Source organism: Oncorhynchus clarkii, chromosome 5, assembly GCF_045791955.1.
Source record: "Oncorhynchus clarkii lewisi isolate Uvic-CL-2024 chromosome 5, UVic_Ocla_1.0, whole genome shotgun sequence".
Classification (NCBI taxonomy): Eukaryota; Metazoa; Chordata; class Actinopteri; order Salmoniformes; family Salmonidae; genus Oncorhynchus; species Oncorhynchus clarkii.
The window spans coordinates 54,239,035-54,266,641 of record NC_092151.1 but is presented as its reverse complement, the minus strand read 5'-3'; the positions used below and the strand labels follow the sequence as shown (position 1 = coordinate 54,266,641).

General features: G+C 43.0%; 2 protein-coding genes and 1 pseudogene across 4 annotated transcripts; all 3 read right to left on the bottom strand.

Annotated features, from left to right (window-relative positions):
- Positions 1–466: 466 nt before the first annotated feature.
- Positions 467–1,270, bottom strand: LOC139409715 (transmembrane protein 275-like). Its single transcript, XM_071155114.1, has one exon. It carries the CDS (start codon positions 1,268–1,270, stop codon positions 467–469), a length of 804 nt encoding a protein of 267 aa, XP_071011215.1.
- A 7,744-nt stretch (positions 1,271–9,014) lies between these two features.
- Positions 9,015–11,631, bottom strand: LOC139409714 (MAP kinase-interacting serine/threonine-protein kinase 1-like; annotated as a pseudogene).
- A 6,696-nt stretch (positions 11,632–18,327) lies between these two features.
- On the bottom strand, positions 18,328–27,078 carry LOC139410087 (MOB kinase activator 3C-like). Of its 3 annotated transcripts, none has more exons than XM_071155528.1 (4): positions 26,733–27,078; positions 21,712–22,288; positions 20,209–20,411; positions 18,328–19,202 (listed from the first exon to the last, which is right to left on the bottom strand). In XM_071155528.1, the coding sequence occupies exons 2-4, from the start codon at positions 22,127–22,129 to the stop codon at positions 19,173–19,175; spliced, it is 651 nt and encodes a 216-aa protein (XP_071011629.1). In that variant the 5' UTR covers positions 22,130–22,288; positions 26,733–27,078; the 3' UTR covers positions 18,328–19,172. The 3 variants fall into 3 exon arrangements, with proteins under 3 accessions (XP_071011629.1, XP_071011630.1, XP_071011631.1); XM_071155529.1 differs by lacking the exon at positions 26,733–27,078 and adding an exon at positions 23,383–23,505; XM_071155530.1 differs by having other exon boundaries at positions 19,104–19,198; positions 26,733–26,870.
- Between the last annotated feature and the right edge of the window lie 529 nt (positions 27,079–27,607).

Sequence of the window (27,607 nt, the reverse complement as noted above, 5' to 3'; positions counted from 1 at the left end):
TGACAGAGCTTGAGAGGACCTGCAGAGAAGAATGGGAGAAACTCCCCAAATACAGGTGTGTCAAGCTTGTAGCGTCATACCCAAGAAGACTCGAAGGCTGTAATTGCTGCCAAAGGTGTTTCAACAAAGTAAATAAAATACAAATATTTATATATAAAAAAAATGTTTTTTGCTTTGTCGTTATGGGGTATTGTGTGTAGATTGAAAAATGATTTAAAACATTTTAGAATAAGGCAGTAACGTAACAAAATGCGGAAAAAGTGAAAGGGTCTGAATACTTTCCAAATGCACTGTATATAGTACCAGAGGAGTATACGGCACCAGTTTATGTAATAGCCAGGAGACAGCCCTGCTACGTTAGGTAAGGCTTGTGTATAGCCTTCATCTGGATGCTCTCCTTATAATCAATATCAGAGGTCAATGCCTGGTCCTCAGAGGTCAATGCCTGGTCCTCAGAGGTCAATGTCTAGTCCTCAGTGGTCAATGCCTGGTCTTCAGAGGTCAATGCCTGGTCCTCAGAGGTTATTGCCTGGTCCTCAGAGGTCATTGCCTGGTCCTCAGAGGTCAATGCCTGGTCCTCAGAGGTCAATGCCTGGTCATCAGAGGTCAATGCCTGGTCATCAGAGGTCAATGCCTGGTCATCAGAGGTCAATGCCTGGTTCTCAGTGGTCAATGCCTGGTCCTCAGAGGTCATTGCCTGGTCCTCTGCAGTCAAGACCTGGTCATCAGGTGTCACATCTATATTATAGGTCTCTGAGGTGGTGAGCTCGCAGGACCTGGAGGCAGGGTCATCCTCACAGGCCCGCAGTGCAGGGGTGTCCCTATGGGTGGAGTTACTAGACTTGTGGGAGGAGGTCGGGGAGTTGGTGGGACTGAGCTGCACGGCGGTGGTGTCCTGCAGCGTGTGTTCGCTTGTCTCCATCTCAAACGTTGCGCCGGCCCCCATCCGCATCAGCCCCCAGCTCTCGCCCCCCTTTGCCTTACGGGTATCGCGGGCCGGGGCCCGTCGGCTACACATACAGCATGCCCCAAAAAAGGACAGAGCCACTATTAGGAGCAGTGGCCCAATGACGATGGATGGGTTGCTGGCAGGGATGAAGGACTTGAAAGTGAAAGCCCCCACCAAGGTGATGTTGATGCCCGCCAGCATGATCCCCAGGCCACAGGCGCAGCACAGGGCCGGGGAGGGGAAACTCTGGGGCCATAGGCCCCATTTTCTGCATGCTTTCTTAGGCCCCGAGGCCCTGGAGCTCTTCTCGGAAAGGACCATCTCTCTAGGCTTGATGATGAGTACTGTGTAACTCAGATCTTTTTATGATTGCATATTACTTAATTGTCTTATGGATTCAGGTACAATGTAATAGGCTTGATTAATGACAAGATAGTCCAGCCCAGATACAGGTCAGGTCATGGTTTTCTCTGCCCTACAAGAGATAGACAGAAGAGTCAGATGATGTGTTCCTTCCATAGAAATAGGTTTTCTGGAAATAGGTCATTGTCACACAGGTCTAAAGGTAATTGAACTGACATTGAGGGAGAAAATCTGATGCATTATGCATCCATGTGTAAGACATTCTACAAAGACTAGATAAATCAAGGGTATTATTATCCTTAGCTCTGCAACACACTGATGCCCCGTTTTTTCACAGAGAATCACACATTCAGGACTCATTGTTATTGTTCATAGGTACAGAAAGAACAATTACAATCACACTTTGTTCTGCAAGTCAAATAAATAATTGCTTCTATAGTCCTATTTGCAAAGCTACACGCAGACATTCATAGACAACATTGTGGTAGTGATCTTATTTTATTAAAAGTGTATTCTAGACTACATAAATGTGCAATATCAGTTTAAGACTGACAAAGCCAATAAACTAAACTGTCTAAACTGTTTACACATTGGGCTACCCTAAAAATGAAAAATGTTAGTACCATTATAGTTCTCTCATTTAACTCGTTCTTTAATGAGCAACATACAGTATCTTCTAAAATCACTGATTGTCATTTAACAATTCCTTTAGAATAGAATAGATAAAAAAAACTCCACTCTTGGCAATGAAAACATCAAATAGTCTACAACGCCTTTGAGAGACCTTGATCTTACTTACATTTGATCAGTTCCATCATTTAGGCAATGTTGTTTGAAATTCCCCGTCGTTTGCCTCACATTTCGATACGAATCGTCGACTTTAGGTGACACTCCTCTGGTGCGCTCACACAGCCAACAAGGTGAAGGACCATAGAGGGAAAGAGAAGAGCGCTCGTTAGTTTCATGCATGGTTAACGCTAAACCACTAGGGGCACCATTTCAACGCCATTCACCGATGAACACTCGCTGTTCAATTACAGTACCCCGAAACTGTTAAACCACATAGACTAACGGTTAAACAAACCAACACAGACAGGATCGTTTTTCAAATAACTATTTCATTCTATTCCATATATCTGTGGCATATGCAGGAAAATTATATTTTTTTGCAGAAATTGAAAAAGCTCAATATGTAGCCTACTAGGGGGGTCATTCTTGTTAATTAAATTATTGCGATAGCAATGTGAAAAGCTGCTTTTGGAAAGCTGCTTTGTAGACCTATAGCCCGGACAAATGAATCCACACCTGGTTCAGAACTATCCACCAACACAGTGCAACCAATAAAGCATTATTTGTGAAACACCTTCCTCTCCAGCACGGCCGGCGTTATGGGCCAAAATCTGTCCAGTGTAAGCCCAATGCGTTTCTATGGGAATAATATGCAGACCTAAAATTATATAATTACTCCTGTCTAAATAAAACAATTTCAAAATACTTCACCCTTCACCAGGGAGCATGACTTAGCCACAGATGATCAATCGCTTCTTAAATGTTTTTGTTGTGGATTGTTTAAGTGTGTTTGGGAAGATGGCAATTTGGGTAGTGCGCGTGGCAATAGGTTTAGCTGAGTAAGTTGCGGCAGTCAGTGAAAAGCGTCTGAAATATGAAATACGTGTGAAGATAATGTGTTTTGAGTATAATTTTAAATGTTGGATCAAGTACAGGGGGGGGGGGGGGGGGGCGAAGATATGGTGCGTCTCTTTCCAGAATGCATGCAGATGTAGGAAGGTGCCCATTTGGTCAACGTCTTATTGCTGAACCGAGGTAAAGACAGTTAAGTTGGATATTCGATGGATATTCACGCTATCAAACCTCAATAGCTTTCAAACCACTTGAGCCACAGACTACAAATGAGTGTCATGATGTTGGGGAAAATACGCACAACATTGCACAGGTCTTATTTTCATGATATGGACATTAATTCGCTTTCCAAAGCTAATAAACACGGGGAAATGTGAGCAGCATTTCCTATTCCAAGTTGAATTAGTTAGGGAGCTTAAACAAAGTGCAAACTTTTTTTACATTTGAATTTCAATTGCTCCTTGGTCATGTGACCTACGGGACTCAAACAAGGTTCAAAATGTCCACTTACTACCCTTCTATATTGCACACCCTTTAGTTTGTCCATTTTTATCTCACACGTTTTTACATACATTTTTCAAAATGTACAATTTCAATAGCTCCTTGGTCATGTGACCTACTCACGTCAAACAAGGTTCAGAATGTACAGTCAGTGGGCCTACACATTGCACACTCTTTAGTTTGTCCATTTTCATCTCACACAATTTTGCATACATTTTTCAATATTAAAAATATCAATAGCTACTTGGTCATGTAACCTAATGACCTCAAACTACTTTCAGAATGTCCACGGACTGGCGGAGACGAGCACAGCGAGGCATCCAGTGCGGTAACACGACCGATCCCGGACATGCTGGCGGGAGCCCCGGGGAGAGTTCTCTTTTCTTTGTGAAAGGCAGGGCGCCCTGGAAAGGGTTTGCCCTGACAGAGGGGCCATAGCCCTGGAAAGCATCGTCCGGTGAGCTCTCCCTGACCCTTGAAAATCTGGGGGAGAGGGTGTAAATCTCACGCCGGGCCGTACCAATATCTGCAGCCGGTCTCCAAGGTGAACAGCCTCTGGCATGTTAGGACAATGTAGGTAAGGGAAGTTGGCAAAAAAAGATCCGTAACTTCGTGATATGTATTGGCTCTAAGGCCTGGGTCGGTCGGGTTGGGGTGCGAAGCGAGGCTGGGCTCGAGCTGCGGCTGGGGGAACAGTCGCTCCATCGCCCTCCTCTCGCCACCATTTTAAGTTTGTTGTGCGGCCCATCTCGCGGTCCCTCGTCCGTGGTCTCGCAAGGGGCTGGGTGCGGGGGTACATCGGGGTGGTGTCCGTCAGTGGGCCGAAGGGGGGTTGGGTCTGACGGTTGGCGGCAGAAACTCTGGAAGTGCGCCGGGCCCTTTTCACGGATGTCCCCAGCTACGGCGCTTGCCAGCCCCACACATTGTAGGTGGGGAGATCTCCTCTATGCTCACTAGACTTAAGGCGGAAACTAAACCCATTGGCCCCACAGTGATAGGGCGTTGCATGGATCTGGCTCATGGCCTACGAAGTGGGGTGTATCTCCAGCTTCTCTGGGGAGGGAGGTCTACATCTGATGTGGGTATTACCATCCACGCCCATTGATTTGCTGCGGAACCATAAAATGGACGAAAGAAGCCTAGGTTCCCACTGGGCACGGATCACTGAATGTCAACTTGATGAAATTCAAAGGAGTGTACCCACCTGTCACGGTAGCACTCAAATTCCCTGTGGGGTGACTGTGACCCCTTCATGTCAAAGTGAGGAATATTGATGAAGCGCTGGTAAAGGTGGTTCCTATGGCTCTGTCCCGGAGAGCTGATAGGGCAAGCAAATGATTGAAAGGGGATGATTATTTTCTGTTGCTTCTTCCGACACCCGGTCGATGGTGCCGGTAGATACTGCGAGGAGTATTTGGTTCTCAAGCCTATAAGTATTGCGCTGGCACTTGATGTCGATTGGGTGTTAAAACCCAGTTAAAGTCTGCTGAAGGTTAGTAGCGGCAACTGATGTCCAGTTTGTAAGACAGAAAAGCCTCTGATGATACCGCCGGGCGTGACTCGAATGGATGTCAATTTGATGATATCTGACTGTAGCATGCTTTCCTTCGTGGTTGCACTCAAACCACCTTCGGGGTTGCTGTGACCCCCTCATGTCAAAGTGAGGAAATTCGATGAAGCGGCGGTAAACCTCGGGACATAATTAAGAGTTTCTTGAGGTAGCCAAATGCCTTATCATCTAATAATTGATGGTGAACGAGATGGTGAACGAGATTCCCACTGTCCCTACCTACTATCTAGCAAAAACACAGCCAAAGGAATGGGCTTGACGGAATCAGCCTCGGCCGCCGGGATAGTCTCTCTTGGCAGGTGAGTGCAATGTGTAGGCCCACTGATTGTACATTCTGAACACAGTTTGAGTCCGGTAGGTAACATGACCAAGGCGCTATTGCAATTAGAAAGTTTGAAAAATTCATGTAAAAACGTGTGAGATGAAAAGGGACAAACTAAAGGGTGTGCAATATAGAAGGGTCGTCAGTGGACATTCTGCACCTTGTTTCAGGTCAGCAGGTCACATGACTAAAGAGCTATTGAATTGAGAAACATTGAAAATGCTTCGAATATCCAACCTGAATCTGGCTTTACTTCGGTTATCGCTGATTGACGTGCACCACTCATTTTTTATTCGCCTCACAGAAGTCAACAAAGTCTGTTTTTTTAACATAGTTCCTCGATAATCACCAAGCCTCATAATGATCACCAAGGAAAACACAACGATCTGATGATTCCAAATATCTAGTGGAAACGTTAAAAAATAAGCTTTTTGTCAGGAGCTCACTGTTGTAAGACAGGCTAGTTGGTACAATGTTGCAAATTCGTTAGGACAGTTCTGGCTGGACGGTGTGATGATTTCATAGAATGTTGAACTTCACTAGCAATAGCTCAAGTCAAGACATAGAAAGCGAGGCAGACCGGCGGAGAAGAGATATGAATATGATTTAATTTTCATCAGGGTACTTTTTACTGTTTTTATCTGTCGGCTTTAGGCCTATGCATTTTATTTAGTTGATGATCGAAGTTATAGTCCTGATACTGCATTGGCCTATAGACTATAGTATATTTGAGTTATATGTTCTCATGTCTTTAGCCGTATCAATGTTAGCATATGGCAGAGGCTAGTGATCTCGCCAATAGTAACAAGTTTATAATTGTACTTCAGATTTTTATGATTAACCACGTGACAATGATTTTGAAAAAAATAACGCGTAAACGTTATTAGGCTATTGAAACGAAAATGTTGCACCAAATTGTGCATAATTGGTACGCAGGTCAGTAAAAATTGTAGGATACGTACTATAAACTTCCCCAAACTTGAAACTCACGAACTGCCTGCCGGGTCATTACTATTACACGCATTGTGCACAGTTTAGGAAGTCCCGTGAAAACAATGCGCCCGCCTATTGAAATCAAATGCCCGTCCAACTAATTCGTCATGCATCTTCGCCGCTACCTTCTCCTTTAAGGAGCTCTTTTAGGAGTGTGGACAGGTGAATCGCGATCACTCCATCCATGTCCTCTATCCAATGTCCTTGCTCCATTCGCAACTCACTCACCATTCACACTCTATGAGCAATTGGTGAGTGATGGGCCCGAAATAAACCAATTCACTCCGTTTTTCTAACCGTAGACCGCTATCTCTCGCTCTCTCCATCTGTCTATCTACTCATGCTGGACGTTGATCAAATTGTTATGTCACGTCTGAGTTCTGGCAATGATGGTGAGACAAAACGACAACAACATTGAATAATTTAAAAATAAATAAACGGGTTTTATTGGGAAAATAGCATACCGCATTGATGTGCAACATAAGAACATATGCATATTTAGGAACTCATACACCTGGGCTTAAACAAAAAACAGTGGACATCGTATTTCGCTGATAGTTTATGCCAATTAGTGTGTCTCATCCTATCTAATTTGAGGTTAGGTTGATTCGTCCCAAATGGCTCTCTATTGCTTATATTGTAGACTACTTGACCAGCGCCAATGGGGATTAGGGGCAGAGTGAGCGGGCTTTACCATAGCCACTGACTGATCCCTAATGTGTTGCACTTTCTCTGACTGCAACCCTTTGTTGAGTCATGCCCGTTTATGAATGCCCCTTGGTTGCTATAGCGATGGAGTATCCATGGCAACCGGGTGAGATCCGTGTAGTGGGTACATGCCATTTGACATTAGCCGGGTAATACATTAAGTTAATAGGGTGAGGGGAATAAGTGCTAGACTTCCATCAGTGTCCCCGGTTAATAAAAGGACAAGCTCTTACAGGGGTGAAAAAGTCAACTGGTAGAGATAAATCAATTCGGTAAAAATAAGGAATCTTAAAAAAAAAAAGCATGAGCATTTCAGTAACTAAAGAGTATTTCAGTAACCAAAGAGCATTTCAGTAACTAGGTGGATTTGAACAAATATATTGTACAGGCTGAAATGGCCATCTGACCAATTTCATTCTTAAAAACACGAAACTAATTTACTGTGACAGTCTTCACATGGTAAGTTATTTATATCTCCATGATTTCTTTGGCACATTCCTTCAGATCCTTTTACAGACAAGCCATCTAAATGTTTGTGCAAACAACAAAACATTTCATAAAAATACTGATATATATATAAAATAAAACTCCCTTTCCTCCAGAGAAAGGTGTCTCTACACCATCCCGTCTAGAATATAAACTACACACAGATTAAACACTTTAGTCACAAACGTTTAAAAACAACACATAATATTAGACAATTAACAAAAATATACATTATCGCATTTCCAAATCACTGATTATGACAATGTCTGTGAATAGACCAAACAACAATGAATTCACTTAACAGTAAACGGAGCAACAGGTTAGTGGTATTACTGAAAAATATTTTTTAAATAATTGAAGGAAGCAATTGCAGAATTGTCCTGATATCATTTGGAAAGGAAATGTGAGGTAATGCTTGTAGTTTTTATCAAGACTTCAAACATTAGCACCATCCGAGCGAGCCTCCCTCTTTAGTGCGAGTGAAGTGAGTTCGAGAAAACAACTGAATGTATGCGTTCTTCTTGCAAAGCATGTAAACATTTCAATCAAACTATTATATTAATCAGATTATCCACAAGAATTGCAGTATTGTGTGCATGTAAACATACTCAGTGTCTGCTTGCTTGTCATGCTAGTTAATGGCATATTTCATATGTCTCCATATTTGGGAAAGTCACAGCTAGGGTTGCAGAATTTCCCAAACCTTCCAAAAATACCCTGGCTTGTCAGAAATCTTGGTCGACGAATTCCAAGTTGGAGGATTGCCATATAGTTTATTCCCTGCTGGTTTCAGAAATCATCCAACTAGACCCCCCCCCCCCCCGGACATTTTAGGAACGTTTTGATATTTGTGCAGCCCTACTCATAGTTTATATAGGCTAATAAAACCAATGCAAAAAGCAGCATTCCCAAGTGTCTGAAAAGTAATGTTCTACTTTTGCAGTATTAAGTAACTCTATAAATGATACCATATTCCTACAGAAATCTTTTCACAGCTTGAACAACACAACATAAATTACAACTATTTTATATTACAGGGTCTTAACAGTAAGACTGCCGAGCTACAGTACATATACTGTATGAATTAAAGGCCCCATACTGATATGATCAAGGATCCATTCCTTAATGGAAATAGCTGTGCAATTAAGCATGGCTAGCATAAACCCACCAGCACTAGCAGTCTTAATCATACAAATAGAATCCCTTCATTGGACATTCTAGTGATTCGGTTTCTGTGGTCTTAACATGGGATTGCGGTCCGTGTAGTTTGAGGTTATTATCAAATGCAGGAAACCAACCTCGACCCAAACCAGTCACTGAAACCAGACTCCGCAACTGATACAAAGCTGTGACTAAGCATGTGTTAGTTTAGTAGAAGATAAAAGTTCTTCCCTTTGTGCTCCTGTGTCTCTGTTTCTAGCTGATAAGAAGACGACTGGCCATGACGAGGGCTTGCACAATGGGGCTACCAACCAGTGAAGCTACACAGAATTCTGCTGACAATGGCAGCTATCGTCCATTCTCAGATAGTGTGCGTTGACTCCGTCCTGGAGGGGACCCATGGCAAACACCACATAGAGAGGAAGAGACGGGGAAGGGAGACTAGCACCAGGATGAAGTTGAATTGAGGAGGAAAAAGTGGGGAACTGGGTAGAGAAAAAGGGTGAATTTGACTGTAAGGATCTTAGAACCACACCAGGATATTAGAAGGATAAACCAGGTGGGAATGGAGCTAAGAAGAAAACTCCACCTCCTAGCCTGCAGTAGCAGCCATAGAAATAGAATGAATAGAACAGGAATCCCCATTCTAGTCAATGATGGCATAATGGGTGGACTAGCGGCCATTGCGAGTGTACCCATCAGAGCAAAGCATGAAGTAAAAGCAGGAAGTGTACCCATCAATATGTGTTGTTATTTGTTGATTAAACTCAATTGACAAATAGTACATTCCATTGCATGAGCCTCATCAGTTAACATAATTTGAATGAACATTCTACATTAATCATGGAAATGATTGCATCACAATACCAGGCAGCCATTGTGAGTATACAGTGGCTTGCGAAAATATTCACCCCCTTGGCATTTTTCCTATTTTCTTGCCTTACAACCTGGAATTAAAATAGATTTTGTGGGGGTTTGTATCATTTGATTTACACAACATGCCTACCACTTTGAAGATGCAAAATATATTTTTATTGTGAAATGGAAAACTTGAGCGTGCATAACTATTTACCCACCCAAAGTCAATACTTTGTAGAGCCACCTTTTGCAGCAATTACAGCTGCAAGTCTCTTGTGGTATGTCTCTATAAGCTTGGCACATCTAGCCACTGGGATTTGCCCATTCTTCAATGCAAAACTGCTCCAGCTCCTTCAAGTTGGATGGGTTCCGCTGGTGTACAGCAATCGTTAAGTCATACCACAGATTCTCAATTGGATTAAGGTTTTGGCTTTGACTAGGCCATTCCAAGATTTTTAAACCACTTGAGTGTTGCTTTAGCAGTATGCTTAGGGTCAATGTCCTGCTGGAAGGTAAATCTCTGTCCCAGTCCCAAATCTCTGGAAGACTGAAACAGGTTTCCCTCAAGACTTTCCCTGTATTTAGCGCCATTCATCATTCTTTCAATTCTGACCAGTTTCCCAGTCCCTGCCGATGAAAAACATCTCCATAGCATGACATTGCCACCACCATGCTTCACTGTGGGGATGGTGTTCTCTGGGTGATGGGAGGGGTTGAGTTTGTGCAAGACAGCGTTTTCCTTGATGGCCAAAAAGAAACATGTTAGTCTCATCTGACCAGAGTACCTTCTTCCATATGCCTTTTGGCGAACCCCAAATGTGTTTGCTTATTTTTTTCTTTAAGCGATGGCTTTTTTCTGGCCACTCTTCCATAAAGCCCAGCTCTGTGGAGTGTATGGCTTAAAGTGGTCCTATGGACAGACACTTCAATCTCCGCTGTGGAGCTTTGCAGCTCCTTCAGGGTCATCTTTGGTCTCTTTGTTGCCTCTCTGATTAATGCCCTCCTTGCCTTGTCCATGAGTTTTGGTGGGCGGCCCTCTCATGGCAAGTTTGTTGTGGTGCCGTGTTCTTTCCATTTTTTAATAATGGATTTAATGGTGCTCTGTTTTGGAAATGTTTATATAACACAACCCTGATCTGTACTTCTCCACAACCTTTTGAGATTTGTTTTTGCCGTTATGTACTATACATTCTGTCCAATGAGACCTGAGTGGAAGTGGAACCTTTGGAGGAAGTGTGGAGTTGGGAGACCTCTCTCTGGTGCATTCTTGGGGGAAATAAATAACAAGTTTAAATACAACAGTGTCAATTCTTTCAAATGTATCCTTTCCTTCATCAATGATGTACAGTTTGGAGGAAATGGACTGGTGAAAACAAGCCCTCTGGTTTCTTATAGGTGGCTTTCACCCATTCAGCCTTCTCAGATCAGTGTAGAATAGATGACGCAGAGGGGACAAGGCAAGGAAGCCAGTTAAGATAACCCAATCAATAGATCCAGTATGTTATGGCCATACACCCATACAGTACTCAGAGGACCAGTTAAGTTTTGGCCTTGGCACTCACCCCCTGCTCCCAGGGGTGCTGCAGGATCTGAGCAGCACTGAGGCGTATGGCGTGCCGTACCAGTAGCCTGGAGATTAGGTCCTTGGCAGGGATATGGGCCCAGTCCCTCTCTGGGAACTCATACTGCCCCTCCTGGATGTTCTCAAACAGGTTATTCTGCAGGGGTCGGACACATCATCGACAACATAGACATAGACTTCACCATAATAACATGACTCATTCATTATAAATGCCAAAAAAAATGCTTAATACAAATAGCGCTGTAGTAGTACTGTGTAAGGTGAACTGGGGATGTTGTGTGTGGGGGTATGTACACTATGTGTGTGTACCTGGCAGATGTGGCAGGTCTCTCCTCGGTCCCAGCCACAGTCAGTCCCCCAGTGGTCGGTGAAGGTGGGGCTGCCGCTCAACAGAATATAAAGTATGACCCCATTCTCCGGAGGTCACAGGGCTTGACGTGGAACGAAGCCTCTTCTGTGAAGACCTCCACCACCTCTGGGGCCATGTACTCTGTCGAGCCACACTGACTTGGAGAACACAAATTCCACACACTGTTAGGGCATAAGTTAAATCAAATTTTATTTCAAGTGCATTTAAAATCACAACACTCTTTACAGTAAAAGTGAAACATTTGCATTCCCGCAGACCTGTGGGCCCCAACAGAGGTTATTGTGGCGCGGTTGGCATTTTTCATGCTGCGGGCGGTCAGATAGACAACTTTGGGAAGAAAATATTATTTTCTCCCGCAGATCAGGCTATTTGGAAACAGATATTTGACACAGCCGTCTGATTAATCCTTATCACTGTCGAAGTTTCCAGTAAAACTGTCTGTTGCTCTTGTCCTCCTGTTCTTCATTCGTTTGGCTGAGTCTGAAATGCTCACTGGCTGGCTGGCCTCCACCTCTGTATAAACAGGTCAACTGTTAATGCAGGTCAACCGCTGGGGTTAGCTGCTCAACGGAAAGACGGTTTCCTTATGTTTCGAATTATTGCTTGAATCGTAGCTCATTGATAGATCCTTTAATGGACTAAGTGAGGGCGATGTACTGACTAACTATGTACTATTAGCCAATTAGATAATAAATTATTGCTTCAATCTCAGAGTGTGCTTTGTGTATACTGACTAACTTGTTAGACTACTATGTGCCAATTTGATAATAAAGCAATTATTGCTTAAATTGCACAGTGTGGGCAATGTGCATGCTGACTAATTATGCACTATGTGCCAATGTGATAACCCAGCAGACAATGAGTTGGTTGTGAAGCTGGGCCCCATATTCATAATGATCTGTGAGGGAGAGCAAGAAAGTGCGAGCAGAGCCAGAAAGATCAGGCGGTGGAGAGGGAGAGAAAGAACAAGAAGGAGCACAGTTGAACGCTGACAAACAGTTGAGAAAAACCTTATGGATATTCCCAAACATACTTTTACATCCAGTGATAGTGTAGGCCTGTTTGTATTACTCATGGAAAATGATGCTACATTTCTGCTTTAACATCAAGATAAGTGAAATAACTGGCGGTCTGGTACTACTCGACTCTGCTGTTATTATCTCTGAGGCAACAGGAATGTTTAAAAAAAAAACTTGATTTAACTGGGCAAGTCAGTTAAGAACAAATTCTTATTTACAATGACGGTCTACCCCGACCAAACCCTAATGACGCTGGGCCAATTGTGCGATGCCCTATGGGACTCCCAATCACGGCCGGTTGTGATACAGCCTGGAATTGAACCAGGGTCTGTAGTGACGCCTCTAGCACTGAGATGCAGTGCCTTAATCCACTTGAGATTTTGGCCTATTTGGACACAGATTCCAGGTTCGAATTTTGTTTATATCATAAGTAATTAATAACTTCATTAGCTAGCTAACGTTGGCTAGCAAGACGTATTAGCTGACTCAACTAGCGCAAATGTCTGGTTAAGGTTGCTTTGGCTTGTCATGAAATTATTTTCATATAGCTGATAACTTTATATGGTTAGCTAGATTGTTAGCTAATAAGGTCGAAAATCTGTAATAGCTAGTTCACACTATGTTTATTGCCTCCAGTCTGGCACAAACAAGTCGTGACTGCTTTCACCAGTAAGAAGTCGAGCTGGGTTTGCTTGAATTACTAGGTATCTCACCCAATGAATGACCCAGATATGTCTGACACATAGCCTACCGCAGTTAAACTGTACAAACAGCTCTGCATATTTGTGAAAACAGTAAGAAAAAGTCCAACCAGTTCTGTAGAATGTGTGTTCAAGTCAGAGTATGCCATATCATTATTTTGGGAAAGCCAGCTCTATGCTATCGGGTCTTCTCTTGTTACATTTTCTGTCTTGTTTTCCCCCCACTCACATACTGATGTACTACTCCAGTAGATAGCTAACCTGAAATGTTTCATTATTTTTTCAGTTGGTAAATAGTGAGGCAGAGCACGATGGCAGAGCTGCAAGCCTTCCAGAACTCTCTCCAGGTAACTTAAATTGCTGTCAGAAATAGCTAATATCCAGCTTACTAACTTGTCAAAACACACTTGTGACTTCCCTCAACCTCCACGCCGCCATTGTAAATAAGAATTTGTTCTTAACTGGCTTGCCAAGTTAAATAAAGGTTAAATAAAAGCCTCTGACATCCTCTGGATGTTGTGATGGGTGGACAACATGGGCTTGTTAGTTTTTCACATTAGACCATTCCATTGGTCCTTAGGAAATCTCCACTCAACCGGGGCATGGGGCCATGCAAAATGACTTCCACATTTAAATACAGTTATTGACATAGCTCCTGCCTTTTCCCGCCCCCTCCCATGTCTATAGTTCCGTCATTAGACGAAAAGAAGAAGCCTCTGCTAGTGGGGCAGCTTAGCAAAACAATCGTGCATAATGTGATGAAAGTAGATTGATGTGAATTTTGGTTCCCCTGTTTTTATCATGAAACATTGAATTTAGCCTTACTTCCATTAGCCCACGAAATGCATTGTATAACAGATTCATACATGGAAAACAGAGTCTCAACCTTTCCATAGAGTGGTCATATTAGTGTGTAGGCCAAACTGTTCCTGGCGCTTCAGACGAGTCCATTGACGCTTGTCATAGAGGGTCATAGAGCAAAACGGAGAACACCATCTTGTTCACGAGAGTCTCATCTTTCCATGCCATTCGGACGCTACAGACATTTTTGTGAGAAGACAGATATTCGGGATGTCTCATGGTCTGACAAACACCGCTCCAGCTCGGCCACCTCCACCACAGCTACGGAAGGCCGCCATTGGCAGATACAGTGGATGCAGCCCATGCAAAAAAAACAGACATCTCTATCTTAAACAGACAGATTTTGATGAAAATTATTTTATTATACTAATTTGATTTCCATAGGGGCGCGGAAATCGACTCTAGGGGTTTAGCCGGCGATAGCCGACACCCACATAATGACGGTGTAACTGTGTCGGAGCTGTCAAATCATTGAATAGCCGCTCTTCTGATCATTGTCATTAAGCCACTTGCATTAGAAGTTCAGGATGAGAAAGTGTAGGCTACATAGACATGAAGACGCTCAAATTGAAAACCATGAAACTAAAGAATTAGGTTTTCGATCAGCCTAATCGAGGTGTAGATTAGGGCTGTGGCGGTCCCAAATGTTCGTCAGCCGGTGATTGTCAAGCAAATAACTGTTGGTCTCAGAGTAATTGATGTTAATTAACATAAACACATTTAGCATCTCCTGGCTTCCACTCACAGTCTACAAGCCACTGATGCAGACCTTTGGAACATCTACATTTTTTAAAAAGTCTGATAAATCCATGTAATGTAGCCTACACTTTTACAATAAATCCATTATCTATGTTAGACAGGTCTAAAGAAGCATGACATGAAGAAGATGTAGTCTATTTCAGAAGAACAGAATAGCATACTCTGAGATGTCCTTATGTTAGGTTCTGTTCTGGTTATGCCAAAATGGCTGTGGACTACACTAGCTCGTTTAGCAGACAAGATTTGCTTAAAGTTCCATGGCATTATTTTATAGTATGAAGAACATAATTGAACAAAGCTGAATAGAACATTAAGGATATTTTCTCCAAATGATTTCAGGGAGTGCGTACATGCAGCTATTTTGTGTTGACTGGTTAACGAAGAAATAGGTACTCGTATATGCTTAATTTAGAGTTATTAATGTAACTTTAGTTGTTCTACAAATGTTGGGCTATATGTTTTGATTTGAAATACAATGTAAGGCGGCATGAAGCGACTCTAATGATGGCATGCACTCTGCTTAGATTTTTTTTGTGCAGGCTGTACACACTTTATCAGTCTCTCATTCACATTTGACAAGCACTTCACAATGCCTCGAATTTCACAGCGACATTCCCTTTGTGTGGCCGTAATGCACCCTAAAAAAAATCCATGCCTTTTGCAGCCAGTGGCCATTATGCCCTTGGCCTTGGAGTGCTGCTTTGTGCTCTTCTCAATGACTGCTGCGTTCTCCGAAGCACCTCTCACTCACATGGCTATCCATCACCTGATCAGGTCTTTCTCACAGGCTACAAGTGAAGACCGACACATTGGGGATGCAACTGCTTGTCCTTATCCAATTCCGAGGTGCATATTGAAGATATTGGAAGAACTGTCCACATTTACTTTTCGTCAGCCAACAAGATGAGTAGGCCTAACGAACAGCGAAAGCACTAGCCTATGCCAATCCACTATCGCCCATAATTCAAAAGGTGTGGGATGCGATAGATCCCAAATTAATACAACCATGGCCTTTTTGACGCAATGTGGCTGACGCAACAGATCAGAACATTTAGCTTTAAATGATGATAAACTATTAGGCTATTCATTCACATTATAAGTGCTGCAATGCACACATGGCGGTAGACTATAAGCACAAATGTTCCATTAGCGGGAAAACACCATTATCAAAAGTGAAAACACCATTATCAAAAGTGACTGCAAATGCATGTAACGCTTTTATTATAAAGCTATATTTTTATGGTAAATTTGATCTTCCCCAAACTTGAAACTCACGCTCTGTTTATGTATGCCAATTAGGCTATACACCACTTGTAAAGTGGTGTATATTAATGTTTTTAATTTTAAGGAGTTATTTGGCCACTTTAGTTGTGATACAAACCTTATCAACACATATAGATCTATGGGCTAGGCTACATGAGGTGTGTGACTATGATAAGATAAAGGTATTGTTTCTTGTCTTATGCTGGTGAGTTGTTTAAAGTGACTGTCCCCAGGGGTCAAATCTGTGGTGGCTCCAGAAATGAATATTTTCAGGCTACATAAATCTGTCTTTTAATTGCTGCATATGTGGGCTGGCTCCATATCTTAATATTTTAAGGGTCCAGAAATCTACCTCTGTGCCAAATTTGGAGCATTTATCTTAAAACAGATTTCCAAAATATTGTTACAATCTGCATGCATTTTGAAAAATGGTTGCCATGCCCCCCAGGAGTATATCCATATTATTATAGGGCCCCATGCCCTACAATAGTCTAGCCCTATAAATAGGACGTCCTATTAGTTATATCCATGAGTCATATTAGTATTTTAATATCAAATAGCTTTCCTCAAAACGAACACACACACACAGACACAGACACACACACACACACACACACACACACACACACACACACACACACACACACACACACACACACACACACACACAGAGAGAGAGAGAATGGCAAAGTTGTTTAAAGTAACTGCCCAGTGAAAATTCTGTTAAAATTATGTTAACTCATTCTCAATGCTGTTGACTCATCCTATGCTCTTATTTGTAGCCAAAGCATTAAAATGTTAGTTTTTTTAAACACCTCAAACTTGTATCTCAAATAGACTGATCCAAATACAGGATGATGTTATTCTCCTGAGGAGAATGAGCTGACCAATGAGTGGTCTACTTGCGTTAAGATTTTTTTGAACGGTATACGCCCACTCCATTTTGTTGTGGGTGTAAGCTAACACCATTCAGTTGTTGGGGTACGCCCACACCATTCTGTTGTTGGGGTAAGCCCACACCATTCTGTTGTTGAGGTAAGCCCACACCATTCTGTTGTTGAGGTAAGCCCACACCATTCTGTTGTTGAGGTAAGCCCACACCATTCTGTTGTTGAGGTAAGCCCACAGCATTCTGTTGTTGAGGTAAACCCACACCATTCTGTTGTTGGGGTACGCCCACACCATTCTGTTGTTGGGGTAAGCCCACACCATTCTGTTGTTGAGGTAAGCCCACACCATTCTGTTGTTGGGGTAAGCCCACACCATTCTGTTGTTGAGGTAAGCCCACACCATTCTGTTGTTGAGGTAAGCCCACACCATTCTGTTGTTGAGGTAAACCCACACCATTCTGTTGTTGGGGTACGCCCACACCATTCTGTTGTTGGGGTAAGCCCACACCATTCTGTTGTTGAGGTAAGCCCACACCATTCTGTTGTTGGGGTAAGCCCACACCATTCTGTTGTTGAGGTAAGCCCACACCATTCTGTTGTTGAGGTAAGCCCACACCATTCTGTTGTTGAGGTAAGCCCACACCATTCTGTTGTTGAGGTAAGCCCACACCATTCTGTTGTTGAGGTAAACCCACACCATTCTGTTGTTGGGGTACGCCCACACCATTCTGTTGTTGGGGTAAGCCCACACCATTCTGTTGTTGAGGTAAGCCCACACCATTCTGTTGTTGAGGTAAGCCCACACCATTCTGTTGTTGAGGTAAGCCCACACCATTCTGTTGTTGAGGTAAGCCCACACCATTCTGTTGTTGAGGTAAACCCACACCATTCTGTTGTTGGGGTACGCCCACACCATTCTGTTGTTGGGGTAAGCCCACACCATTCTGTTGTTGAGGTAAGCCCACACCATTCTGTTGTTGAGGTAAGCCCACACCATTCTGTTGTTGAGGTAAGCCCACACCATTCTGTTGTTGAGGTAAGCCCACACCATTCTGTTGTTGGGGTACGCCCACACCATTCTGTTGTTGAGGTAAGCCCACACCATTCTGTTGTTGAGGTAAGCCCACACCATTCTGTTGTTGAGGTAAGCCCACACCATTCTGTTGTTGAGGTAAGCCCACACCATTCTGTTGTTGGGGTAAGCCCACACCACAGCAACACAGAAAAGCTGCTTTATAACATACTTAATTACCATTTTTTTTTGGAAGAAAAACTATTTCACTCATATTGTAATTCATTTCATAGAAATCTGAAAACACTGGACAGTTACTTTAAGGTTTTACAAAAGCAATGAGGCAGGTTTTAATTGGTCACCGTCTGAATGAAAATATCCTATGTCTGATATTTAGTTTGATCACAGCTAAAACATTTCCATAATAATAAAATGCAAATGAACAGGGCATGCAACAAAAACACCAATTGTAGTGGGTGAACTTACTTGTCCTAACACTTGGCAATTGAATCAGTCACACATCTCAATCAGATTAGTCTCCCAGAGTAATCCCAGTTGAACTAGTTTTGGTAAATGAAAATGAAGTCAATATTTCACAAATATTGCTTCCGGTTGTCACCCTGTACTTACCCAGACACCTCACAAAATGTCTGTTTTTCAAAGTCCTTAACTCTGTTGCCTCTGGCTGGGACACATTGGACACGTACTTGTCACAAAATGCTAAATACTGGAGAGGGGTCTTGTGATGTCGCCTTCTGTCCATCACAAAATGGCTCAAACACCTCGAAACCGCAAGCACATTTTGGAAGTTAATGATGTCAAGAACATGCACAAGAAAAACATATTCATGCTTACTAGAACAGTTATTCAAATAAAACACAAAATACTAGAACAGTTATTCAAATAAAACACAAAATACTGAAATGCTGCATATCACAGCACAAAATCTAGGAAGCAGAACAGTCCTTTTTCCTAAAAACATATAGCCTATTGGCTGAAAATGTGAATAAACATTCTAATGCTTGATGGATAACACTTAAGTTCTTCAAATCCACTCAAAATCCATTCAACTGTCCTTTGGTTTGAGTGTTTGGAAGCAGTGGGTCTCTTGAAGGGCTCCGGGGAATTTTTTTAAATGATGTACACTCCATTGTCCAAGTGGTTTAGTTACAGATCTTCTCTGTCATTGCTCTCTGGGGGTAAAGAGAAGAGAGGAGAGACAAGCATTCATATGATGTTGACAAATGACCGGTAGATGGCCCCAGGCTTAATTTTTCGTAACCGACAATGCTACTCACCTACCGTCACGCTGTATGAGGCTACAAATATATTCCAACAGATAGGCTACAATACAGTCATCATCTGATGAGAAGTCACTCGGCTGTTCCCATCTTACCTCTAGTCATCCAAAAGCTTATTTCCCCCCAGATTATGTTGTTGATATAGTCTCATTACTTTTTCACCAGGAGGGGACGTAAAGCCTGTCCTTTATAATGATGATAACAGAGGCATTTTATTGTACCTCGGAGCGCCTACCTCCATCTGTTCAGATGTAACGAAGCTCTCTGCACTAGAGAAAACAACTTGAACGTGACATGATTCTCAGTTATGGCTGGCTAGACTGCAATTTCACTTATGATGGTTATATAAAGCAAACCAGACTTCTTACAAAGAGTTTAACAAGTTTTTTTTTATGATGCAAACTGGGGAAATAAGTGGTGCATCATTAATTCCAATGACTGTGCCAAAGGGAAAATGAAAGACACACTGCTATCGTATAATTATTTTATACTGGGCTGTGATTTAGTAATATGCTCTATGCCCAGAGTTGATTCTGTATAATTACCCAGTTTATGTGGTTTGCGCAGACACTCAAAACAACATGTTCTGTTGTGGTGTGAAATAACGCAGACAATACACTGCCTTCGTTTTATGGAGGAAAATGTAAGCTCCTCCCTTATTGGGCCACGACAAAACTAGTCAGTCTTTATGATAGTAATGGGAGGGATACGCCCTCATACATTCATATCCAGACACCCTTCTACCCCTGTCCTAAATATGAACTTACAGGACATAGAAATGGAACCTTCCACCCAAGCTCTATCTAAGGATACATCCCAAATAGCACCCTATTCCATATTTAGTGCACTACTTTTGACCCCCCCTCCCCCTCCATTCACCCCACACCTCCTTTCTCACCAGGGGCTCCAGTTCAGAGTGCTCGATGAGGCTGAACTCAGAGATGAAATAATAGTAGTGTTTGTAGCAGGTATTGATGTGGGCCTCAGCGCCCATACTGCAGATGCTGTCAAAGTGGTGGATGTAGACGTGCACAAAGACCCGGAAGAGACGGCTCAGGATCTTCTTACACACCTGCTGGAAGTTCTTAGGGAAAGGAACACCTGGGACCAAAGAGGATAGAACTGTCAGTGAGGAAGATTGCCACCCCATTCAATTCATTTTAGAGACCAACCCTGGATGCATTAATGAAAATCTATTTGTAACTATCAGAATGGCCTTATGTTCCATAATTATGTTCTATTATGTTTCATAATTACATCTCACTTAGCATTAAAGCTGTCACATTCGTTTCCATTAAGAATCATTCAAATCACACTGGACATCAATATCCTATACTGTAGGTAGATCGTATACTGTCAAATTTCTCTCGGCAGCCCGCAACACAATTACATGTTAATTTAATAGATTGAGGAGGGAGATTATGTGCATGAACAAACAGAGCTTGATAACAACCCTTTGACAATGAACAATAGACTCAGAGTAGCCCATTCAATTTCTTCCAAATGCCACCCCCCAGAGTGTAAATTATACCGTGACATTCGGGGGAGCCTCACTTGGGATTTGTTTTTTATGGGCCTAACAGTAAATATGTCATTTAACAGTAAAAAAAAATATTTTATTACATTTTAATGTGGCATGAACACAACCAGTCATGATGTTTTCATCTGATTGTCAAATAAATCACTTCAAGAAGTAGGCTAACTGCAGCTGCGCACATTTGTCTACTCCAAAAATGATCCCAGCATCCAAACCGTGCACACTGTACACTTGCTATTTGATGAATGGAAAAAGACATCCGTTACAAACACCATAAATGTAATGACATTTGGCGATTGTCATTAGGCCTAATATAGTGGTGTGCATTCATGGATGCCGAGGGAATCTATGGTTCCCCAAAAAACCATAAACAAATTTTTAAAAATTATGAAATGATATTTCATCATTTTCCTTCAATTCGCAAGTGTCTGAATCTATCTCACCGGAGAAAGCATCATACTCTTTTTGACCAGACAGCATCAGATACATGGGCTACACATACTGAGACAGAGGGGCGCTGTTTTACTCACTCGGATGCTTTCTCCAGTGAGACTGATGCGTCTTGCGGCCAGGGCATCTTGCTGTCGGCCCGTCTTGGTCAAATTATCAATATTTAGAGACCCCCCCCCCCCCAAGTTTGACTTTTGTTGCATTTAGAGGTGCTCATGTCTCATTCATGGGAGCTTAGCTCACACTGGCCCCCCATAATTCACACTCTGCCACCCTCATTGTGTAATTAACCTATCTCGTTAACCTTTCTTTGAACCTTTCTAGATCCATTAAAGATACTGTCAGAGAGAGTGGGCATGAAGCCACATCACAGGTGCATTCACTATCCTAGTTTGGAACCACTGCCTTACACACCTACTCTCGTGGGGAAGATGTTCTCGTTGTTGATGTTCGTCTCTATCCAGTCCATCAGAAGGTTCATGTACTTCAAGGCGGGCAGCTTGGTGGGCTTCTTGTAGTCGTCTCCGTCCTGCCACCGGTACTCGTAGCGCAGGCCCCCCGACATGATGGGGCAGGTGCGCTCGGTGCAGAACTCGCTGACCGTGCCGTAGATCAGGTTGATCCGGTTGAAGAAGTCCACCACGTGCACGGCGATCCAGTCGTTGATGTTCTCTCCTTCTGGAAGCTGGACCACTTTCCTCAGGTCCAGGCCTGACTTCAGAGAGGCCTGGGCCTTCTTGTATAGTTCAAACCGCTGGGTCCCAGGCTCAAAGCGCTTCCGAGGCCTAAACGTTTTGTCTTTGCTGAAGACTTGTCCGAGACAGAGCGCCATTGTCTTAATGGTGGACTCTATGGTGTGGCCTTCCTGAGCATGGATTGGACAGGTTTCACTAACATACGTTTGTTTAGGTTGCAGGTCGCTGAGGAGTTGTTCTATTCAGAGGGCAGTGACCTCTACATTGGGGATGATTGAGAATGGAGGGACCCCTCTCTGAGACATAGAGGAAACAAAATAGGTCATGAGAGGTTAGAGATGCTCAGCTCGTTCACAATGTTATCAGGCAGCATGATAGAAATCAGGAAATGAAAACAGCAGAGTAGAAACAATACTGTAAGCTTGTTTACAAAGGGCATATCTTGAAGGACTTGATGAGCAAAGCATGTAGGGATTGTGAAACTGCTCGGAACAGAAAATATGACCCCAAATATGAGGTGAGAAGAATCCATTTGCGGAATTAATTTCTTTTATTTCATGACCTCTTTTTTTTTCTTTCATTTCATGACCTTTTATTTTCTGGCGGCCACTATGCGTTGAATGTCACAAGACCAACAACCACAGTGTCCTTGAAATAGGCCTAGTGTGATCTAATACTGAAATCAGATCAGAGGGGATGGCCAAAGGTAATTGTGTAAATGAAGAGCGTGCTTCACTTCGCTAAGAGGAAGCGTGGTGAAAGGGTTCTTTACGTCGTCTGTACGTGAGACACTTTGAACTTTCCACCTAAAAGCCGCCACCCACACGCTCAACATTAACTATACAGAACACTACCTCTCACTGGTCATACAACTCCATTGGAGAAAATCCACTTGCGCAGCTACACTGCCTCAAGTTCAATTGTAGCACCATGAGTTGTCTAACACCTTCACCATTGACCTGATACAATATTGACGGAGGTCTTACTCCCCTGTAGGGATGGACAATAGCACAGTAGATAATTACTGTAATGGCGTCATACATCCAGTCATTATTAGCTATTAACCATCTGGCAGATCATGAGGAGATAATTTCGCAGTGTCCTGGACTGGTTAAGGATCAAACAGCCTGAATGGGTTTGACATTTTCCTTTCAGACAGTGAATGTTGCAGAGGGACAAAATCTATTAGACTAAATTGTTTTTTTAATCATAAGGGTTAATAACAAACGATTGTCCGTATCAGAGTATCGTATGAAAAAGGGGGGATGAAGGAGTAGGGGGGGGGGGGGGGGTAGTCATTTCAAGGGATGAGTCATCACAACAACCCGTATATCAATCAAGTCAAGCGCACCAGAGAGAAGAGAATAACTCGTGGTGGATCAGATCTTACCGAGAACTCCCCAGCAAACTAGTTCAGTTACAGGGCAGGTTTAGTAGCCAACTGGCTACTCAGCTCCATGGTTAAGAAGGATCTGAACTTGACTGAGTTTCCATGACTTTCATGTGGAGTGCTCTGAAAAGTCAAGGCAAGCTTTACAGCTGTCAATAAGTCATGCAGGTTTTTGTTCAAAATATTATACGCTGAATAAACTAGAGACAGTATGCTGTTCTAAAATGCTTCTGAAGCTTCTTTTAAAATAGCTTCTTCTTTCATTCTATATGACACATATATCTCGTGCCCTTATGACTGTACGTGACTGTATCCACATTTGTGTCCCACGTTCCATTTCACACAGCTGCTCTGGTTTTGTTATGGTGCAACGTGTGTGGTTTAAGTGGGAAATATTTTTCTTTCTATATAAGTTAAGCTTATTCATGTGCTCTGAGTCTGAAATCTACAGTCATGCAGAATGAGTGCAAGTAGAAATGTTGCATTACACTTGGTTTAGTGTAGTTTTACTGTCGTTTTGCTATTACGCCTCGATTAGACCAATAGCGTCATTGGGTTTTGGTACACCAGAAGTACATTCATTTCCAATGGAAAGCTCAGTTTGCCTTGCAGTATTGTGTTGCAGAGGCAGTTGCAGTGCGTTCTGTGTTCTGGGTCATGCATACATTGGATTTATACAAGATATGCATACAATTGTATGCATCGACTTGACAGAACTAGTAAGCAAAAGGTGAATGTTGAACTTTTCTTGCATTCATATCCACTAAAATGTTTGATTACATAATGAAAAAAGTTTGACTGCAGAATTTATTACAGTATTGATGCAATGACGTTGTCGGTCTGACAGAGGCGTTAGACTTCAGCAGAACTTTGACAAAGAGCTTCCTCTTTCACTCCTCGTGGCCTGTATTTATAGTGTCTCAGAGTCGGAGTGCTGACCTAGGATCTGGTCCCCCCTCTCCATACAATCTTTTTCATTATGAGCCTAAAGGCAGAACTGATTCTCGATCAGCGTTCCTACTCTCGAGACGTGTAGGAATGAGGGGCCCTGGACTGTTCAGGAGGAGAGTGTCATCCATCTTCTTGACAGCTTCCTCCACATACGCATGGTGTTTGTACACAGTACGTGTGGTGTGAACAGGATCCTCCTCTTCCTCAGTACTTTACATCTACAGTGGGGCAAAAAAGTATTTAGTCAGCCAACAATTGTGCAAGTTCTCCCACTTAAAAAGATGAGAGAGGCCTGTAATTTTCATCATAGGTACACTTCAACTATGACAGACAAAATGAGTAAAAAAATCCAGAAAATCACATTGTAGGATCTTTAATGAATTTATTTGCAAATTATGGTGGAAAATAAGTGTTTGGTCAACTATAAACAAGCAAGATTTCTGGCTCTCACAGACCTGTAACTTCTTCTTTAAGAGGCTCCTCTGTCCTCCACTCGTTACCTGTATTAATGGCACCTGTTTGAACTTGTTATCAGTATAAAAGACACCTGTCCACAACCTCAAACAGTCACACTCCAAACTCCACTATGGCCAAGACCAAAGAGCTGTCATAGGACACCAGAAACAAACTTGTAGACCTGCACCAGGCTGGGAAGACTGAATCTGCAATAGGTAAGCAGCTTGGTTTGAATAAATCAACTGTGGGAGCAATTATTAGGAAATGGAAGACATACAAGACCACTGATAATCTCCCTCGATCTGGGGCTCCACGCAAGATCTCACCCCGTGGGGTCAAAATGATCACAAAAACGGTGAGCAAAAATCCCAGAACCACACGGGGGGACCTAGTGAATGACCTGCAGAGAGCTGGGACCAAAGTAACAAAGCCTACCATCAGTAACACACTACGCCGCCTGGGACTCAAATCCTGCAGTGCCAGACATGTCCCCCTGCTTAAGCCAGTACATGTCCAGGCCCGTCTGAAGTTTGCTAGAGAGCATTTGGATGATCCAGAAGAAGATTGGGAGAATGTCATATGGTCAGATGAAACCAAAATAGAGCTTTTTGGTAAAAACTCAACTCGTCGTGTTTGGAGGACAAAGAATGCTGAGTTGCATCCAAAGAACACCATACCTACTGTGAAGCATGGGGGTGAAAACATGCTTTGGGGCTGTTTTTCTGCAAAGGGACCAGAACGACTGATCCGTGTAAAGGAAAGAATGAATGGGGCCATGTATCAATGCAAGGGCATTGAAGATGAAACGTGGCTGGGTCTTTCAGCATGACAATGATCCCAAACACACCGCCCGGGCAACGAAGGAGTGGCTTCGTAAGAAGCATTTCAAGGACCTGGAGTGGCCTAGCCAGTCTCCAGATCTCAACCCCATAGAAAATCTTTGGAGGGAGTTGAAGGTCCGTGTTGCCCAGCAACAGCTCCAAAACATCACTGCTCTAGAGGAGATCTGCATGGAGGAATGGACCGAAATACCAGCAACAGTGTGTGAAAACCTTGTGAAAACTTACAGAAAACGTTTGACCTCTGTCATTGCCAACAAAGGATATATAACAAAGTATTGAGATAAACTTTTGCTATTGACCAAATACTTATTTTCCACCATAATTTGCAAATAAATTCATTAAAAATCCTACAATGTGATTTTCTCATTTTGTGTGTCAGTTGAAGTATACCTATGACTAAAATTACAGGCCTCTCTCATCTTTTTAAGTGGGAGAACTTGCACAATTGGTGGCTGACTAAATACTTTTTTGCCCCACTGTATTAGCTCTACTGGTGAATTTCTATTGGCGATAATACAGGCATTCAACATTGGGAAAGCACTGAGTTTGTAGTCCATTGGAGAATGACCAGAAAATATGTGCTGGTCCACAACTGGATAGTTTGCTGATTTAGTGATGGCTACTACACTCCATTAGTTATGGTATCTAACTTTCAGATGCACAGATGTGAATAACAGTCATGGACCGTACACCTCAGAGTACTACTGTATTTAACAGTCGCAGTGCACAGAGGTTACATTTCTATACAGGCCAAGGGATTGGGATACATTCGCTTTGTTGACTTCACTGCTTCTCAGTCTCCACATGCCTCTCCAATTACAGACGGGTGCATGTCTGATCACGTACGGGGGATGGCGGACCAGACCCACTGTGCACACTGCACACTTTACTGAGTTTTCCATGGAATTTCCTTCGAACAGCGGAGAATAACAGCAGCTCTTTCTAGATCCTACACACACATGTGGGAGAGAAAAGAGTCGCTAATGCAATGGACCAAACACAGTTGGATCCAGTTATATGCATCAAAGTGAAAGAGTGAGAAGAGATACAAGGAGATCAACAGAGACATAAAAAAAAGGGGAGAAGTTTCCCCCACAGTACCTGGCTGGGCTCCCAATGTGGACGACTTGGGAATGTGGACAACGATCCAGGCAGATCTGTCCCTCTCCGGTTCCTACAGATACTCCCTCCTTCCCAGCTACCAACAGACCTCGAGGCTCCAACTTCACTGAGAAGCCAGCGACACAGCAGCGCAGACAAAAAAGTACAAGTCAAAAAGTTGTTTGGCTTCTCTTCCTGTGAGTGATGTCACATCCTGACTTTGTCTGAGAGGCCCCTGCTGTCTGTGTGTGTCTATCTATGTGTGTGTGTGTGTGTGTGTGTGTGTGTGTGTGTATATGTGTGCATGGAAGACCTATAAATCGACAAAGGAGGTTCCCTCTCTGCCACTCCTCATTCTCTCTCTCTGCCTACTTATCCTGTAGGAAGGCAGCCCGTCCCCCTTAGCCAACGAGGCCCAGCCCTCATGTGGGAGCTCTAGGAAAACAAACCCTCTTATTATCCCACAGAGCCAGAGCAGGGGGAGCGGACACACACTGTGTGCTGCGGGCCTCTTGGCATGCAGTCTAGTCTCTCGCTCTCTCCTTTGTCATTTCTCAAAAACATATCCTTTCACTGTCATTGTCAAGTCATAAGCAAATCCATCAATTTTGGCCCGCAGAAGTGTATCGCGTGGTGCCACACGTACACAAGCAAGTGTCACAAATCTACAAAGGAGACGAATTAAAGAGACAACAGCCGTGAGTAATCAAATTCAGCATGTTTCGCAGAAATGTTCTTGTTCACCAGCTCCCTTCCACAGTAAAAGGGTAAGGCTTGTTTGTTCCCTAATGGTCTAACGATGCTATGGACGCCACCCAGAGGAAGAGTTCTCTGTAGTTTAAAGTTACCTGGTCAGACACTGGCTGCATTCAGTG